At 53.0% G+C, this 20,282-nt stretch overlaps 1 protein-coding gene across 6 annotated transcripts in view; it reads right to left on the reverse strand.

Annotated features, from left to right (window-relative positions):
- LOC105701571 (protein tramtrack, alpha isoform) overlaps positions 1 to 20,282 on the reverse strand; it is a 51,606-nt gene that overhangs the window by 18,010 nt on the left and 13,314 nt on the right. For 5 of the 6 annotated variants that reach the window (XM_012428811.2, XM_012428460.2, XM_012428898.2 and 2 more), the window contains exons 2-3: positions 9,499 to 9,855; positions 8,259 to 9,006 (exon numbers count right to left, since the gene is read on the reverse strand). In XM_012428811.2, coding sequence (XP_012284234.1) covers positions 8,259 to 9,006; positions 9,499 to 9,717 — 967 coding nt within the window. In that variant the 5' untranslated portion in view covers positions 9,718 to 9,855. Of the gene's footprint in view, positions 1 to 8,258; positions 9,007 to 9,498; positions 9,856 to 13,784; positions 13,864 to 20,282 lie in introns of those variants that run through there. The other variant, XM_012428629.2, reaches the window with a different exon arrangement.

Raw genomic sequence — 20,282 nt, forward strand, 5'->3', positions numbered from 1 at the left:
GATGACAAGGCAAGAAAGTCCTAACAGCGCCCACCGAAGCGGGTGGTCGAGGAATTAAGGCGACACCTCTAAGACGTAAGACGCCGACAGTGTTTTACGCAACACCGGCAAACCCGTATGCAATTTTGATTTCATCAAAATCCACCCCAAGGACACTTTTATCACGATTTCGACTTCCCCGAGAAAAGCATTAATTTCGTACCGCTGGCCGCCTCGCGTTCGTCGATCGTCCGAGAAACCACCGCGTACACTTGGACACGTCCCTAACATTAGTACAATTTCGAGAAATAACGAACTACCGGGCCTCGTTCGGAGCCTCGTCCCCGGAACGATGCCCCCCGGTCCCTACTCCGGGACACCAGGGCCGCGGCGACCGCGATCTCGCCCTTTGGATTATCCTCATCCGAGGTGATATGTCGAAGACATACATCGCGTATCGAGGGCCTTAATTGACTTACAATGTAGATTCGCAACATTTTAAAGTATTCTCGCGACCCGACCGGCCACGGCAAGGTCTCGATCTCGCATTCAGTTGTCAGAATATGTACTAATTCGGTCGAAACGACGACGAGGGGCTCGCCAGAGGCGGACTTCCACGCGGGGGAGAAACCCCAATCGCCACCCGTGCCCGGAGTCATCGTCGTAATCGTAACGCGTCTCGCCGACGGGAGGAGCGACGGAAGCGAGGCTTAGGTCTCTTCTAGAAAAGTCAGAAGCCCTCCCGATCGCGACAGCCCATGCCAGCACATTCGCGATTACGACGCCGACGTCGCCTCGTTTTCCTCTACGCGGAAAGGAGGCTCGGAGCGGGGTTGAGGTAGGAACGGAGACGCCCTCGGTCGCCGGCGACGACGAGGAGGACGACGAGACGCGTCGCCGTGGACGGGTTCCGGGTCGATACTCGGGGCGGCGGCGGAGACGCTGGCGAGGAGAGGAGAGGAAAGGAGAGGAAAGGAGAGGAGAGGAAAGGAGTAATAACCGAGGCGCTAGGTAAAACGAGCCGGGTCGGCCTACCGCTGCTGGCTCGTGCTCGAGCTGCTTAGACTCATGTGTGGCTTCAGGCTGTGTATAATCTTAACGTGCGCGACCATGTTGTCCTTCCGCGTGAACTCCTTAAAGCAGACCGGGCACGGGTAGTACTTGACGTTGGGCTTGTGCGAGGTGACGTAGTGCCGGCAGAAGTTGCTGATGTGGGTGTAAGTCCGATGGCACACGGTGCACCTGTACACGTCGCCCTCCTTCACGCAGAAGTCGCGCACCGAGCCCTCGCTCCGCTCGTTCTCGACCTTGAAGGTGCCCTCGAAGTCGCTCTGGCTGATCTCGGCCTCGGCGACGGCGACGACGCCGAACACCCCGGGCCCGTCCTTCGGCGTCTTCGACTCGCCCTCCTGCTGCTCCGCCGCCAGCTGGCCCTCGGCGAGCGCCGCGGCGGCGATGGCCGCGGCGGCGGCCGACGGCGACGACGACGACGACGACGCCGCGCTCCCCGGCGCGCCCTTGTCCTGCAGGCTCGACGCGCTGTACTCCTTGCGAAAGCACCGCTCGAAGTTAATGCGGATCTGCGAGGGAGAGTGGGCCTCGCCCGTGCTGTCCTCCGTGTCTGAAACGGACAAAACTCCTCCGTTTAGCGGTTCGGCGACGTGAGGACCCGGGACTCGGACCAGCCGACCCCGGGCTGCGCGATTGTGGGGGGAAGCGAGAGGAAGGGTAGAGCCAGCAAGAAGGTCACCGTGTTCGACGTAGCGCCCGAGCGCGTTCGCGAGTCCAAGACTCTAGGTACACCCCCGGTCTGTCTGGTATTCTCCTCTTTATCCTCATTTTCTCTCTCTCTCTCTCTCTCTCTCTCTCTCGGTCACACACCCGCGTACACATGCGCACACATCGCCGATCGCCCCCTCCGCGGACCTCTCGCTCCATCTCTCTCGCGGAGACTCGACGCGCCTATTCCGTTACCGTTTGTCCGCTCGTCGTTGACTCCCCGACATAATGCACCGTCGCGCGTGCTCGAGACGCGCTTTGAGACCCGCGAACGGACACCTCCGGCCCGATTGTGCCGGGAAAATTCCGCTCCACTTTCCCGGACTTTCGACGCCGGGAACCGTCGAATGCCCCCGGCCCCGCGAAAACCGTAAAAGGTGCCTCTTACGCGTCGCGCCGATTATCCCGGGGAAAAAGAAACGGCACCCTCGGCATCTCCGCGTTATTCCGGGAATGCGTCGGCCGATCCTTCCTTCGAGGAGATACTTTAACGGCCTATGGATGCGGTAACGGAGGAAAGGTGGCGGAGAAAGAAAAGAAAAATAAAAAAAAATCGAAAAGAAAAGAAAACGCGTTCCTCCCGGAAGTCGAGCTCGCGGTTGCTCGGACGCGTCGCGAAGACTCGAGCTTTTCTTATCTTCCCGGATGTTAACCGCGGCTCCGTCACGCGTTGCCGTATTCGTATTCATATTCCACCGAATGTGCGCAAATCCCGAAAGTCCCGTCACGTGGAACGTCTCGATGGAACCGAGTAAAGATGCGTTTTTTTTTCTTCAAAACCCTTGCGTCGCGTCGACACACATGCACCCACTCGCACTCGCAATCACGGCCGCGCGCGCGCTCGTACGTACACGCGTGCCAAGAGAAGCGGATTTGGCCCTCTCCACGCCCTCGTGTACGTACCGCGCGAAGTCGATACCGTCGCCAGCTGTACACACATCACGCATGCTAGTGCGAAACCATGCTAGGGGCGTTCAAAGTCGCGCGTCGGGATGGCGGGTCGTAATAATCGGGCGAATGTCGCGCATAGCAGGCCTCGAGTGTCACGAATGGCCCCGACGATCGGCGCGGGCATAACGGGGAGACGAGAGGAAAACCGAATCGCAGGGCAGGAGCGATCGGAAGAAACCCCGGGATAACGTAACGGCGGTAGAGGATCGTCCGATGATCGGACGCGGAGCGACGTCGACTGCCCGTCGAGAGGACGAGAAAAGGAAGAAAAAAAAACGCCCGAACGATCGTAAACCGGTGAAAAAAATGAGACGCGACGACGTCACGTGGCCGTAACGACCCGGGCATTCCCGGCCGGCAAGGATCCCCCGTGACGTAACGCGCGCTCGGATCCGCGAAATGCGCGGAAAACCGACAACTCGGGGAAATCGACCCGCGGATAAAAACGACGTTCCTCCCGACGTTTCCCGAATGTCCCGAGGATCGAGCCCATTAAAAACCGCGCGCGGACGAGCCGAATCGCGACGCGTGTCAACGGTCGCGAATTAGGGCGGGCTACGAAGGCGGCCGTTCACCCGGTCGATTTCCCGACACCGCGGTACCTCGCAACATTTCCAAGCGAGCCCGAATCAGGATATATACCCGCCGGCCCGAGAAAATCCCACTTAACGAGACGTTCGTATTTGCATCGCCCGACACGTATCACCTAAAACCGTCGCGGGTCGTTCCCCGCCTTTTTTAACGTTCCGGGCCAATCGATGCGATTCCCTCGGTCACGCGACGGCCGCGAGCACGCGCACGCGCACGCGCGAGGCGTCCCGGTGGAAACGGAAGCTGCGCGTCCGCGGCGCCGGTCGCCTTCCGGGTTCTTCCGGAGCCTCGTCGGCCCGCGAAGCGCCCACAAGGACTCGTAGCCGATGAGACGATCAAGCCGAGTGGAAGAAAAAAAAAAAAAGAAGAAGAAAAGTGAAGAGGAAAAAAATGTGACGAAGCGTCGCGCGCGTGCACCCGGCAGGGCGGGATCGATCGGTAATCGTTTCAGGGGAAGTCTCGACAAACCGCTCGCTTCCGGTTACCCTCGATTTCCTCCCTCTCCGTCTCTCTCCGGTCACTCGTCCGCGCTTCGCCCTCCACCCTTTCGTTCGGCCACACGCTCGCACACATTCTCTCCTTGTCTCACCCCCTCTCTCCCCCTGTCCCGTCTACCTCTCATCTCGTGTGCTTCTCTATCCTCCGTGCACGCACGCGAGAGTCTACCTAACCTCGCTTGCGGTCTCACGTCCATCACGGACGATCGAGATTGACGACGCTCGAGAATTATCGAATCTTTCTCTCTCTCTCTTGCTCTCACTCTCCCACTCTCTCTACCTATCTGCCTACCTCCTAGTACCATGTGATTTCGGTTAAATCGAATCGAAGCTGACTCGCACGACGTTGGAGAACGGCTCCCTCTCTCTTTCTCTCCCACTCTTTCGCTCTCTCTCTTTCTCGCTCTCTCTCTCGCTCTCTCTCTCTCTCTCTCTCTCTCCCCTTTTCCATATTCCCTTCAGTTTTCTTTTAATCGGATATCCGGTTGGCTGGCCTCCCTAGTACTTCGCTTCCCCGCGCAATGATACCGTCAATTCATTGGTGATCCAATTCTCAACTCACCTGGGCAAGAGAATAAGCACAACACGTGTGTCGCGGCTATCGAGCGAATATCTTCGGTCTTCGATCACTCTCGTGTTTCACTCTCGTAACGTGACGCGCGTCAGGGCGATTCAAAACGAAAGAACGAAGGTGAGGACACGGGGCGCGCGCGCGCACACGTCGTCCTTTCCTTTTGTCATCTCTTTGTTCCTCCTTCCCCTCTCTTTCTCTCTCGCTCTCGCTCACTCTCTCTCTCTCTCTCTTTCTCTCTTTCTTTCTCTCTCTCTCTCTCTTTCTCTCTCTCGCTCGCTCGTTCTCTTGCTCTCTCGCTCTCTCCCTCTTTCTGAGTCCGATCGCGCCGAGTCCTCCTCGTTAATTACGTCCGGTCGAACTGGAACGGTACTCGACCGGCAATTAAACGGCAACACGCCGCTAGCTGGCTCCACCCCTCTCTCCTTTCCGCCGGTCGTCGGCGCCGGAAGACGGGAATGCCTGCGAAAAGCCGACTCGAGCGACTCGAGCGACGTCCGGGGCGGAAGCGACCGGTCCGGTCGACTCGGCTGGATCCCAGGGGACGCGACCGCGGAAATAGGACTCCGTTTAATGGGCCAGATAGGACTTGGCTACGACGAATCTACCCCCTCGAATCCTTCGTTCGATCGCGTTAAGCGCCCGAAACGGCCTGCCCTCGCGAGCGGGCTTCCCGGGGATTGAGACCACGGAGGGGGGAATGGCGGTCAGCCGCCGTCCGTCGTCTCGAGGTGCTTCGCGACTCGAAATCCCGATCGCGACGCGACAAAGGAATCCACCGGAAGTCTAAAAGCGTAAAAAACCTCGCGCCCCCGTCGTCAAGACGCGATACGGGACTGGCCGTTGGGGGAACCTGGAAACGCCCTTGGACGAACCTCCGGCGTTGCTCTCCCCTGGCTCGCGCGACGCCGCCGCGAGGAGAAGGGAACGTCTCGAACTCGAAACGGTGGCGGAGCGCCGCCGCACCTACCCGGAAGAGCGAGAGAGACAGCGAGCGAGCCAGCGAGGACGATCCCGTTAGCGAGATCGAGAGAGAAAGCGGCGCGAGCGGAAACCCTCCTTACGTGAGGCGGGCCGAGGAACGCCGGACCGCGTCGGGTGTCACACGTCGAGCGTCGATCGCAAAAAGAACGATCCGACCTGCGCGTAACCCCTCGCATAGCCGTCGAGAGCATCGGGACGAACGAATACCTCGCCGCGTCGCGAGGAACGCGCTCGGTGTGACCCCCCCGAGGATCGACACCGCGCGTCGAGCGACCCGGGATCCCCGTCTCGCGAAAAGCGACCGCGATCTCCGACTCCCGGATGCTTTCGACGGTCCCACCCCCTTCCCGTCATCTCTCCCGAGCACTCCCCCTCTCTCTCGTTCTCCCCTCTTCATCGGCCGTTCCGGCTCCCGTGAGCCCCTCCCCTCTTCACCCTCCGCCGATCGTCCCGCGACTCGCGCACCCCGAACGGCTGCGGTCCCGCCGCCTCCGCGGACTGCGCCCTCTATGCTCGCCCCGAGAGCGTCTGCCTCCGAGTGGTACCCGTTGGTAGATGATCTCTTTCATCGTTTCCTTCGGCAAAGAGACGTCGTCCACCTCGCATATCGCCGATCGAACGGGCAGGCTCGAAACGCCGGACGGGCGGCGCGTCGTCGCCGGTCCGGGGGGAAACAAAAGCTCGAGTCGGCGCCGCGACGCTCGTCCGGTTCGTTTCGCCTGCGTCCTCGAAAGAACCTAATTTAGGGGAGGGGAGGGGGGAGTCTCACACACCATGCAAAGAGATGATACCCAACGAAGACGCCCGAACGCTATGGGGCTTTTCGCGCACGCGAGCGTTACCGTCGCGACGGTGTTCCTTTCTGGAAGGACTCTTCTTCGTATCGCATGTATGTATATACTTTGTTTGTTTTTTTTTTGTTTGTTTTTTTTTCTTTCCTCCGTTGCGCGCCGCGCTTCGTACCCGAAACCAGGGTACGAGCGGACAAGGTTCTCGAGCCTCGGAGAGGCGCGAGAATCGCGCCATTTTTTGCTTTCAAGTGCGGCCCTTCGTAAAACCGGGACCGGTGCGCGGTGTTCGCGAGTTCGCCTCGTCGAGTCCTTCGAATCCCGGGGATCGGGCGTTTCGTTCTAAGGGCGCTCGCCGGGTTCTCGTTCCCTTTCTTTCCGGTGGCCTCTCCCTTCGGAACTCCTCGGAGGGAACGAAACGACCGATCGGCCACGACCGAGGTAGACTCGACGCGGCGAACGCGGAACCGTCAAACACCGGGTATCGTCAGGGTACCTACCGGAGTCCCATCGTGGAGATCCAGTACGTGGTACGACTACCTGCTGTTTTCGGCTGTTTCTATGGCACAGCAGAATGTCGTGGTCACTTCATCAATTGGAATGTCAGTTCTTAGTTAATCGTAACATCATTGGATCATTGTATAAGGATTATTGCAAAGTGATCGATTCTAGGGCGTTTAACCCTTCGCTCTCGAAGCCGTTCCGATCCGATGTACTTCGAGTGCATAGCCATCGTGTCCCGAAGGTACCACTCGAGTGCAAAGGAACAACTATCACGGGATGGTGACTTTTCGACTTCGGGGGCAAATCCACTGCCTCGTTCGGAACTTAACGAGGAATGGGATTTTCACCGCAGACCTCGGAGTTTCCGATACGTGCAGCAGTGGATAATCCACTCGTGGCGCATCTACCTTTTCCTTTTTTGGTAGTTGTTCCGAATGCATGTCGCGGAGCGAAGCGTATCCTCTGTAGAAGACTAGTAGGTGAAATGCGCCACGACGGTATGTCGTTAAATTCTATCAGGCCCGTCTAAAAGGTGCCCCGCTTTCCCGCCAAAGCCTCGTGCAAAGTTAAACGTTGATCGCCACTTTCGCTAAAACCGAGAAGCATAAATATAATCCGAGATTCGATTTCTGGTCGCGCTGCAAATGTACGAACAATGGAGGATGATACCCCTATTGCTGCTCTTCTACGTGAAGAGTCTTAATCAATTAAGGTGAAACGATAGGGTCGTCCGAGGTGTCTCGTCTATCTAACTTTTCTCCGAACGGGGTGCACCAAATCTTTTGACATTTTCCCATGTGAATATGGAGGCTCCAAGGAAGGTCCCGACCCCCATAAAACTTCACTTTTACATACATTTTAACAAGACGTTATAAACCGATTAAAAAAGATGAAATTTTCTGAGCGCCGGAACCTTCCTCGGGGCCGTCACATTCACGTGATTAATCTTCCCACGATTCGGTACACCCGGTTATAAAAAAGCTTTACAAAGAAGGCCCCACGGATGCCACTTTCGTATTACCTTATTGCCACGGTGATCACAAGTCCGTGAATTAACATCCGTGCCCAGAGTCCTCTCGAGAACGCAGGAAGTTTAACGTTGCACGTGACATTTGACGGGCTCCGAGTCGTCCAGCGACTCGTCCAGGTTAACTCGAGTCAAAATCATCGAATCCGGAGCAGCGTCTCGTCGACCACGATTCGGCCGTAGGCAAAATCTACGGCTTCCCGAAAACCGATCGGTCGTCACCTGGGAATCTCCCTGCTCGATCGTTTCTCGTTAGTCGTTCTCGAGTGCGCGCCGCTCCGGGACACCTTACCTTCGGGGGAGCCTTCGCTCCCTGCCTACCGAGAGTCCGCGCGAGAGTCTCGTCTGGGGCGGAAATCGATTATCGCGATACCGCGAGTCACGAGACCGCGCGTCGTTCCTCGACTCGCGGTGACTCCCCCCTCGTTCTCGGCGATTTCCTTCGACGGATTCCCCCTCTTTCCCGCCGTCCGACGATCTCGACCTCGGCAAGGCTGGGCGGATCGATGGTCCCTCGATCGCAGCCCAAGAGAGGTCGCGCGTCCCCTCGGTGGCGGAGCTGGGGCGGCGCTGGGGCGGACACTCACCTTGGGCCGAGGTGCTGGGGGTCGGCTCGGGCTCGCGCTTCACCCTCGCGTTGCCGCTCTCCGGCGCGTCGGTCCCGTTCTCCGTGGGCTCGTCCTTCCTCGCGGCCCCCGAGCCGGCCGAGGGGGCCGAGCCGCCGCCGTTGCCGTTGAGGCCGGTGGCGGCGCCAGCGGCGGAGGCCGAGGTGGCGCCGCCGCCGTTCCCGGTCGCGCCGCCGCTGCTGGGGGTGCCCTCGCTCTGGAAGTCGAGGCCCATCTTCATCTCCATCATCTCGGGGGAGCCCTGGACCAGGTCGGAGCCGGACTGGTGGTCCTGGCCCGGGGCGCCCTCGCCCATCGGCGTGTCCGAGGAGCCGCTCAGCTTGCGCGGCCGGCCCCGCTTCCGCTTGGGCGCGGTCAGCGCCGAGCCCAACAGCGGGTGGCTCGACATGTGGTGGAACCTCTTCTGCGTGACGTGGTGATGCGGCCCGATTTGGTTTATCCTGTGCAGGTTCGGCGGGGGTGGCGGCACCGCGTTCTGCCCCCCGAGCAGGGAGGACGTGATGCTCGGCAGGTCGCACTTGTCCTCGTTCACCTCGGTCAGCCCCTTTATTCTGAGCGATTCGGCCACCCGCAGGAACGCCGTCAACCTGTCCTGGTCGACGCTCACCTCCCCGCGGTACATAAAGTCCAAAAGACTGCGCATGTCGACGTACGGGACGTCCTTCAGGATGACTATCGGGTGCCTGTCCGGATGGCCGACGAAGAGCGCCTGCGGAATGGAATGGAGTCAGTCGTGCCCAGCTACCGCTCGACGTCCCGCCCGCTGGTGGAGTCGCCGCGGTTCCGATTACCGCGAGCGCGAGCGGACGTCACGCGTCTCGAGTCGACGGATTCCGCTGGCGGTGCAGCCGCCGCTCGCGCTTGCGTTCCGAGTCCTCGGCGAGGACTCGCGATCGCGATCCCAAGGATAGAATCGAAACCCGTGGGGCCTCCCGGTCGCCTCTGCCCTTCGCTCGACCCACCTCGCGTCCCCTTCCACGTGGACCGCGAACACCCCTCCCCGGAACCGAGTTACGTCCACGAGTCTCAAATTCTCAAATTTCCTATCTACCCCCGGTCTTATCATTCTCCGACGACGATCTTTACGAAACTTCACGGAAGCCTCTCTACCACGTGATTCTGACGCTTGCCACGTGGTACATCCCGGCACGTTCGATCCCCCTCATTTTGGTAAACCTGGCCAAACTCCGTAGGCTCTCACCTGAAAGTAGGGACTGCACGCCGATAGCACCATCTTGTGTGCCCTGAGTAGCTGTCCCTCGACAGCCAAGGTTACATCGACAAAAGACTCGTCGTGTAGCAACTGATCGAACACGGAAAGTAAATTGCTCTGATGGTTGTTCCAGCGCAGGCAAAACCTCTGCGACGCCATCGCTTCGCTTCTCAGATCCGCCAGGTTCCCGTTGATGTCCGCTAACATCAGACCTGATGGTCGTGGCCGCGGGTGCTGCTGCGTCGCTTACGTTCGCGCTCCTCGACGGCGTACACCCTTGCTCGTGATCCCGCTCTCGTTCCGTCCTTCATCAGCCGGTATCACGTGCCCCTCCTTTCTTGTAACCTGAAGCAAACGGATGACCATGCGATTAGACCAGTTTTCCCTTACGTATTACACCGTGCGACAGACCCCTTCCCTCCGCGACCGTTTCGTCACGATTCCGCAGCATCGCTGGATTCGTTTAAACGAGCACTTCGAATTTTTCGTCAACACCCAAGGTGCTATTTTCACGGACACGTGGAATAGACACGTCTCGGAGGTTCCCCAATTTTTCTCGATATAAACCCCGAATACTGACTGAACCGTGTGAAAGTTACGTCTTTTAACACTAGGTTTACGGGCGTTTTTTATATTCCTGTTTCTACGAGCATCCGTCAAATTGACGGGCAAACGAAAACACGGATTTTCTTTAAAAAATCGATTTATTCTAATGAAGTCTGTATTAAACGACACTAAGCTTTACGTTTAAATAAATTATTAATAAGTAAAAAGTCCTTTTTTAAATATTATCACGGAAATTATTGGAATGCTCGTCCTCTCATCCTCGGAGTCAGAACTAGAAAGAATGCGCATCCTTTTCTTGCTACGACACCCCTTCAAGAAGTTTTCCTCTAAACTATCCGAAGATCCTTCTATTTCTCCACTTTCAATGCAAACTTTCACTCTCATCTTCGCCTTACACTCACTGCAACGAAGCAAATATATATGGATTGTTTATGAAATTAGCTAGTCCGTCAATTTGACGGGTTTCGTGGAGATAGGTATACTACATACAGATTTTAATAATCAGAAGGCTTAGGAAAAAATAATCGCGTGTACAAATTCTTTGGATGAAATGATTAATTTACGATACAAAAATGGTTAAAATTAATGCTACGGTTTTTTCGGTATTTCTTTTTGAAGTTTGAATTCCGTCAAATTGACGGGTCTCGTAAACCTAGTGTTAAGGAAAGTTAAACGTTTCCGTAACTGAATAAGATCGATGAAAAGTACGACCGATTTTAAGTTATCGATATTATACGTATGTGGGTAGGTGAAGTAAATTCGTATCGTGGCACGCGTGTGTCTGGTAGATGTACGTGCTCTCTAATCAAGGTATACCTTTTGTGCCAAGAGACTTTTTCCCGTAGGATGTTTAAAATTGAACGTTCCACGGTGAACGACGGACGCGTTACGTCATTGGTGCCCCCTTGTCACCGTGTTTACTACTGTCATTGTGAAAATCCTGTGCCTATCCTTCGCCAAGATGCAATTTCTGTTCCACGGCTCCGTCGACGGTTTTACGGCGGCATCGCGAATGGGGACAAGGACGAAAACGGATGCGCGAAAAAGAGCGAAGCCAGCGAGTGTAGAAACGGAACCTGCGTTACGTCCTCAAAACAATGCAAGCCTATCGACAAAAGCTAAGTCATATCGATGAGTAGCCGTTCCCACGGCAGCTAAACTTCCGACGAGCCTCCTTTTGAATTATAGAGGTTCCCAAGATATCCAACAATACCAATGTGAATTCTTAAAATAATCGAATATTATCCCGCGTTGAAATTAAACACATTAGGAATCGACTGGATAAAACTGATTCCTTTACAATCGATCTCCATTTAGCACATCGAACGTGCGACTAATTTCCTTTTAATTTCCACTTAAGCGGCTTTATTTTATGCGATGGCTCTCCAATCTCGCCTGTACGGAATTTTAAGGTGAAGTGAAACACGTCGAGGAACTTGATCGACGTCGATAAAGAAGATTTTTCCAAATGCCTACGTTGCCGACGTTCGTTTTTATATTGACAGCTGTATAGAATTACATTGAATATTGTACCAAATGGCATACTCCACCTGTCGTTTTCGTACAATAAATATCAAGAAATCGAAGTAAAACTCCAGAAATCCTCTGAATTCAAGCTTTCTGGGGCCCCAATTGGCTGCAGAGGGACACCCTGCGCCATCTGTGACTTCCAGGTCAATTAAATGTTCACTCCGAGACCCCGTATTACCATCGTTTTAGCAAAGAAGCGCATACAACACTTTTTTTGCCCTTATCCTGTTCAAATGTGAGTTTATCAATTACCAGAGTGTTCTAAATTGTCGTAAAATTGTCCTGACCCTTTCGATTCTCATATCAGAGCCTTCGATAATTGTATATTGATCAAAAGATGAGAGCTCGACGCCATTTTGGTTCTGGTCTGGGCTGAGTTAAAAAATTAAAAAAAAAATCAAAATTTTGAATGTGTCAGGACAATTCTTAGATGATCAAGAGTGACGTGTCAAAGTTTCGGACAGTTTGGTCTAATACCCTCAAAAAAAAAGTGTTGTATTCGAATTGACTGATTTGAAGGGTGTTTCACTTCACCTTAAACGTGCCACCTGGAATCTAAAATATTTCATTAATCCCGATATCTAACGACCGCGGAATTTGACCACCGAAACACAACGCGCTCGAAAGCAATCGATTGTCATTACACGTGTCGCTTTCTATGACCAATCGTTGGCCGGAGTTTCTAACTTTCTCTAATTACTGTCGTTAATTCCGGCAAACATTTGCATATCGAATCCAGATTCAGCCGATGTTCACCCCTAGGGCGGTGATTGCCCCGTTCGCTGATAATCTTTCTTATCGTATATTTCGTCACGTTCATTTCTTACCCACGTAAGAAAAGCACTCTCTAGGGGAATTATCTACTTTTGGAAATACCCCGAAAAAAGATTTTATATCCCCTTTTCGAGCCAAAGACAAGAAACATGAATAAATATACGATTTATAAAGAAATCCCTTGGGTACAAAGAAGTGGCAGGATAACGAGGTACGATATCGAGTTCTAATCGTTAAGGTGAAGTGAAACCCCCTTCAAATCAGTCGATTCGAATACAACACTTTCTTTTAAGGGTATTAGACTAAACTGTCCAAAACTGATACATCATTCCTGATCATCTAAGAATTGTCCTGAGACATTAAAAATTTGGATTTTTTTTTCATTTTTTAACTCAGCCCAGACCAGAACCAAAATGGCGTCGAGCTCTCATATTTCGATCAGTATACAATTATCGAAGGCTCTGATATGAGAATCGAAAGGTTCAGGACAATTTTACGACAATTTAGAACACTTTGATAATCGATAAACTCACATTTGAACGGGATAAGGGCAAAAAAAGTGTTGTATACGCTTCTATGCTAAAACGATGGGAATACGAGGTCTCGGAGTGAAAATTTAATTGACCTGGAACTCACAGATGGCGCAGGGGGTCCCTCTGCAGTCAATTAGTGCCCCAAAAAGCATGAATCCAGAGGATTTCTGGAGTTTTACTTCGATTTCTTGATATTTATTGTACGAAAACGACAGGTGGAGTATGTCATTTGGTACAATATCGAATATAATTCGACACGGCTGTCAATATAAAAACGAACGTCGGCAACGTAGGCATTTAGAATAATCTTCTTTATCGACGTCGATCAAGTTCCTCGACGTGTTTCACTTCACCTTAAATGAAAGACAGAAAATATGGATATACGGGTATGAAACATCGAAGTCACGTGGCATTATGGAAGTTGAACGATTTCGCACGTATTCCGGCCAGCAAATGCATACCCGGGCGGGAAATTGAATTTATCTCGGGAAGAAAGAAACGTTGCCGCCCGCCCGATCGAGGCGGTCCTGGGGCGAGGAATAACAGGGAACGCGACCCCGCGAGGCTTCGGTCTTCCAAATGATTTGGGACGTCGTTTTCGGAAAGTGGCACGAAGGCACCTCTTTACCGCTTCCTCGCCTCGGGGCGTCTCGCCGCGTACTCCGGGCACCTTCGAGGAGCCCTTCGCAACGACTACGAGGGCACTTTCGCGCCAGCGAGTCACGAGGGCGCGGTATTAGCTTACGAAGAGGCGAGCAGATCGCGCCCAAGTTTGAAGATATCTCGGACAACCCGTAACGTTTCCCCCCACCGAGGAAGAAAAAGAAATCGTCCCGCTCTCGAACGACCCTTGGGCGGAAGATCTCTCACCTAATCTCGAGCCAGATTTCCGAAGATCTCCACCCCCCGGGACTTTCCGGTCCCTTGCCCCTCCGAGGCCCGAGCTCTCGACTCCGGCCCAGAGAAAACCCGGAGGAAAACTCCTCTCCGGGAGAGCGGCGGCAGCGGGGCAAAAGAATTCCTCGCTCGCCCGGGCAGGCTCGAGCGTCGAGGCCCGCGGCTACGTTGCCGGCGTTTCCGGCGTTGCCACATCGGGGGGGTCCTCTTGCCCAACGCTGACGCGCCGGGCGGACCCCGTTGCCGACTTCCAGCGGCGCGCGCATGCATATGTAGGAGAGAGGTCTCGTGACCTGCCGCGACCCGAGAAAGAGAGAGAGGAAGCGACACGGAGGGATACCCGAGGGGAGGCGTGGATTCGGGCCAGCGAGTCGACAGAAGTCGCGGGGCGACCCGCGTCAGAGGCGTCCTCGTCCCGTGACCGTTCTCCGCGGGCGCTCCTCGCGACCGACCGAGGAAACCTGCACCCGACTCGGCGGTTTCGCGGCGTTCCGGGAGGGCGCGCGAAAAGGGCACTCTCGACCGGACGGCGTCTCAGCCTCGAGTCGAGTCGAGTCGGGCCGAGCCGGGAGTACCGTTAAGCCGAAGAAGCCGCGTCGGGAGTACCACCGAGACGCCTGGGTGGCCGATCGATGTCGCGCCGACTAACGGTTCCTCCCGATACCGCGGCCAACTGGAACGCCACCGAATCGTACAGGTGGTGGCCGCGACTCGGCATCCGACTCCGCGTCCGGCCTTCCCCGCGTTACCACTTCGACGCTTCTCCGAGCGATGACGCGCTTTCCCCCGCCCCCGCCCCGCCGCGGGAACGCGATCGCGCATAAAAGGAACCCCTGGCCCACTCTACCAAAAATGACACGTGCTCGTAAAACCACGCGTCACCGATTACTCCTACCCGCCGATAAAAAGCGACAAGAAATTCAACCGAACGCGTTATTAAGGCAGATTCAAACGTATCCGTCCAGATACGGAAATGCCCGAATGCTCCAATATAAATCAAAAACGTCATCTCCATCGGTGCGAGAATACGCCAAGGATGCAGGACGGATATATTCGAGTCGGCCTCGACTCGGTTCCAAATTAAAGAAATCGTTAATCCGATGATAATCGCTCTCAAGTCGATCTGCCCGAAAGCCATCCTATTTTCCCAACACATTGAACGAGCATTCAAAGCGAGGTATCCATTCCCCGGTACTTAAATATACCTCGCCCCGACGGCACTTCCTCTCGCGAATGACACACGCCGTAAGCAGCGAAATATGACCACGTTGCCTGGCCACACCCCTAGAGATCGCTTTCTATGCGCCGCAGTTTGCGCTCATTGTCGGCCGTCGCGTACCCTCTGCGACGGCAGAATTTTCACGGTCGATGAACGAACCGATCGACGTGGACTCCGAGGCGATCCTCGGGCCACGTGGCCGGAGCCGGACGCGGGAACGTCGCGCGACGCCTTCCCCGATTTCGCGGAGAGGCGTCCACGAGCGAAGCGATACTCTCTCCCGGTGCTGACAGCTGATTTCGGAACGTGGCTCGCGTGTCGCCGCGCGAGCGCCCCGGATTGGTCAGTGCCGGTGGGCCGGCGGCGCGCGATTGGCCACCGCTAGGCGGCGCGAGCGGCGCGAGCGGCAGCGAGGAGAGGGGAGGGGAGGCCCGAGCGAGCCGAGCGCAGCAGCGCCGCGACCTTACTCCTCGCGCGCGCGCGCGCGCCGACAGAATGGCGGAACGGAGACGAGTCGGGGGGAAGGGGCGCGCTCGTTCCACGCTCGTTCCGCGACCGCGACCGCGAACGCGAGGCGTGCTCGTTCCACGCTCCGCGATTGCATAATCGGTGTCGCGCTGGGCCCGCCCGCGGTCTCGTCACACGAGGCCGAACGCACACCGAGCAACGAATACCGTTGCCACGTTGCCCGCGTTGCGCAACGCGACGTAACACCTCCATGGGACTTTTTATTTTTCCCCCGCCTAACCCCGGGGCACGTTTCTTCGGGCCGGTTAAAATACGTTTCCGTGGACGGTTTGGGATAGAGCCGAGGGAGGAAAACCCGCCGAGCAACGAATACCGTTGCCGCGCTGTCGAGCCGACGTAAACGAAAATCGGATTTTCGTAAATCGATCGTCTGGGCGTGGATTGGGGGCGTTTAAGGTGAAGTGAAACCCCCTTGAAATCAGTCTATTCGAATACAACTTTTTTTAAAGGGTATTAGAGCAAACTGTCCGAAACTTTGACACGTCACTCCTGATCATCTAAGAATTGTCCTGACAGATTCAAAATTTGGATTTTTTTTTTTAATTCTTTAACTCAGCCCAGACCAGAACCAAAATGGCGTCGAGCTCTCATATTTCGATCAATATACAATTATCGAAGGCTCTGATATCAGAATCGAAAGGGTCAGGACAATTATACAACAATTTAGAACACTCTGGTAATCGATAAACTCGCATTTCAACGGGATAAATGCAAAAAAAGGGTTGTATGCGTTTCTATGCTAAAACGATGGGAATACGAGATCTCGGAGTGAAAATTTAATTGACCTGGAAATCACAGATGGCGCAGGGTGTCCCTCTGCAGTCATTTAGGGCCCCAGAAAGCATGAATCCAGGGGATTTCTGGAATTTTACTTCGATTTCTTGATATTTATTGTACGAAAACGACAGGTGGAGTATTCCATTTGGTACAATACCCAATTTAATTCGACACAGCTGTCAATATAAAAACGAACGTCGGCAACGTAGGCATTTAGAAAAATCTTTATCGACGTCGATCAAGTTCCTCGAGGTGTTTCACTTCACCTTAAGATCGTCACAGGCCTCTTTATCGATGATCCGGCAATGGCTGTTGCGCTTCAAGGGATCGTTCCAAGGCACGCGGTCGCGTTCGACGATGCGCCGCATCGTCCAATAACACGAGAAAGAGAAGACGTCGAGGCGCGAGTACCGTTGCCGTTTCGACCAGTGAATATCACACTTCGGGCGTGCGACTTTTTCCCCAAACTCGATGAAACCTCGCTTTCGGGTGAAATATCGCTGCATCGAGGTTGCAGAATTTTGGAGCTTCTACGGATTTAAGGTGAAGTGAAACACGTCGAGGAACTTGATCAACGTCGATAAAGAAGATTTTTCTAAATGCCTGCGTTGACGACGTTCGTTTTTATATTGACAGCTGCGTCGAATTATATTGGGTATTGTTCCAAATGGCATATTCCACCTGTCGTTTTCGTACAATAATTATAAAGAAATCGAAGTAAAACTCCAGAAATCGAGGCCCTAATTGACTGCGGAGGGACCCCCTGCGCCATCTGTGATTTCCAGGTGAATTATATTTTCACTCCGAGACCTCGTATTACCATCGTTTTAGCAACGAAGCGCATACAACACTTTTTTTTGCCTTTATCCCGTTCACATGCGAGTTTATCGATTACCAGAGTGTCCTAAATTGTTGTAAAATTGTCCTGACCCTTTCGATTCTCATATCAGAGCCTTCGATAATTGTATATCGATCGAAATATGAGAGCTCGACGCCATTTTGATTCTGGTCTGGACTGAGTTAAAAAATTCGGTTGAAAAATCCAAATTTTGAACGTGTCAGGACAATTCTTAGGCGATCAGGAGTGACGTGTCAAAGTTTCGGACAGTTTGGTCTAATCCCCCTTAAAAAAAAGTGTTGTATTCGAATCGACTGATTTGAAGGATGTTTCACTTCACCTTAACGGACGAAAACCGCCACCCCCCTTGCTCGCCGAAATATATCGTAATGACGATTCAATTCCAGTCTAAAGGGCACTATTGAATCGTGGCGTGCACATGCCATGGGCCCCGTTACGTCAGGATGTCCGATACGTCAACTCGTATTACCACGTGGAAACGACGCGTTGGTCGTCGGCAAATATTAGTAGGGAAATTATCCGCCGAAAGCAAGCTATATCCGTGACCATAGATGATTCAAATTCACGGCATCGTGGACCTCGTTCGAACGTCATTGAATTCCCAACTGCGTATCCTGCCCTACAACGCAGAAAGCAATCTCCGGGCTTCCATGATACGCGAGAAGAACATACGTTTCGCGGGAATATTATTTCCAACGGTCAATTAGGAAATAAAACGAGTCGAATCTTACGTAAGAGCTCTATTTCCTGGCAATTTCCGCGCCACGTGAATTCTACGGGGTCTCGTGCTCGAGTCGATCAGCTGTATTACTTGCGACAAGGATTCTTGCGATAGCGTCGGCACGGTTTCAACGAGCGGGACAATTACGTGCACCATACAAGTGGTTTGTTTCCACTTGCTCTGTCGAATCGTTTCCGATTTTCATAAAAATCGCTCCTAAAGCGACGAGAAACCATTCCGATCAATTCTGAAGTAACACGATGTACATTGTACGCGCCGTACACGTTTTCCCTTCCAAATGCTTTGTTTGCCTTCTTGGCAACCACCGACAAGAGCCCGACGGCCGTGCTTCCGTATTTACGCCCTTTAAGGTGAAGTGAAACCCCTTTCAAATCAGTCTATTCGAATATAACACTTTTCTTTAAGGGTATTGGACCAAACTGTCCGAAACCTTGACACATCACTCCTGATCATCTAAGAATTGTCCTGACACATTGAAAATTTGGATTTTTTGAAAAAATTTTTTAATTTAGCCCAGACCAGAACCAAAATGCCGTCGAACTCTCATATTTCGATCAGTATACAATTATCGAAGGCTCTGATATGAGAAACGAAAGGGTCAGGACAATTTTACGACAATTTAGAATACTCTGGTAATCGATAAACTCGCATTTCAACGGGATAAAGGCAAAAAAAGTGTTGTATGCCCTTCTATGCTAAAACCATGGGAATACGAGGTCTCGTAGTGAAAATTTAATTCACCTGGAAATCACAGATGGCGCAGGGGGTCCCTCTGCAGTCAATTAGGGCCCGAGAAAGCATGAATCCAGAGGATTTCGGGAGTTTTACTTCGATTTCTTCATATTTATTGTACGAAAACGACAGGTGGAGTATGCCATTTTGTACAATACCCAATATAATTCGATATAGCTGTCGATATAAAAACGAACGTCGGCAACGTAGGCATTTAGAAAAATCTTCTTTATCGTCGTCGAGCAATTTCCTCGACGTGTTTCACTTCACCTTAATAAATAGAGTTTATTTCTGTAATTTTCCTCACGCCGTACGGTTACTAATGTCTGCTAACAATGCGTATCGTGCCTTATTTTTTACATGCCGTGGGCGTAATTTCTTTCCAGCGGGGGGGGGGGGGGGTGGCATTAACGCATAAATAAGTTATTCTTCGTTCCAACGAGTGCGAGATGCGTCGTTGCGATCGAGATGGAAACTGCGCGGCGAGAAAGGACGCGTTTCTTGTTTTCGCGATACGGTCACGCGTTGCTCGATTTTCTGCCGCGTCTTTCCGGCTCGCGAGAATCCCGGCCGAGCAACAGTCGAGATTCTTCCTCGATTCGGGGTTCACGGGGTCCGAAGGTCGTTCAGAAGTCTCGAAGGAACGATACGTCAATGCTTCGAGAGGGACCCGGGACTCCGGAAGCTACTCGATGTCTCGCGACGCTCTGGTTCTTTTCTTTTTTACTTCCTTCCCTGGTAAGGCCTTCGCGCATACCTCGAATAGACGATAAACCCAAGGGACTGGCCAGTCAAATTTCAGAAAATTTAAGGTGAAGTGAAACATCCTTCAAATCAGTCGATTCGAATACAACACTTTTTTTTAAGGGTATTAGACCAAACCTGTCCGAAACCTTGACACATCACTCCTGATCATCTAAGAATTGTCCTGACACATTGAAAATTTGGATTTTTCAACCAAATTTTTTAACTCAGTTCAGACCAGAACCAAAATGGCGTCGAGCTCTCATATTTCGATCGATATACAATTATCGAAGGCTCTGATATGAGAATCGAAAGGTTCAGGACAATTTTACGACAATTTAAAACATTCTGGTAATCGATAAACTCGCATTTGAACGGGATAAAGGCAAAAAAAGTGTTGTATGCGCTTCTTTGCTAAAACGATGGTAATACGAGGTCTCCGAGTGAAAATTTAATTGACCTGGAAATCACAGATGGCGCAAGGGGTCCCTCCGCAGTCAATTAGGGCCCCAGAAGGCATGAATCCAGAGAATTTCTGGAGTTTTACTTCGATTTCTTTATAATTATTGTACGAAAACGACACGTGGAATATGCCATTTGGTACAATACCCAATATAATTCGACCCAGCTGTCAATATAAAAACGAACGTCGGCAACGTAGGCATTTAGAAAAATCTTCTTTATCGACGTCGATCAAGTTCCTCGACGTGTTTCACTTCACCTTAATATGGCATCCTATGTCGGCAATTAGACGGATTTTTATGGGTACCGATGCGCAACCATCAACACGAGTTATGTGCGATGGACTTAACTGCCTTCACGTATACCTTGTATAACGATACCCATACACACACCATAAGAAACTGGTCA

This window comes from Orussus abietinus, unplaced genomic scaffold (assembly GCF_000612105.2).
Source record: "Orussus abietinus isolate OABI.00-Male unplaced genomic scaffold, Oabi_2.0 scaffold358, whole genome shotgun sequence".
Taxonomy (NCBI): Eukaryota; Metazoa; Arthropoda; class Insecta; order Hymenoptera; family Orussidae; genus Orussus; species Orussus abietinus.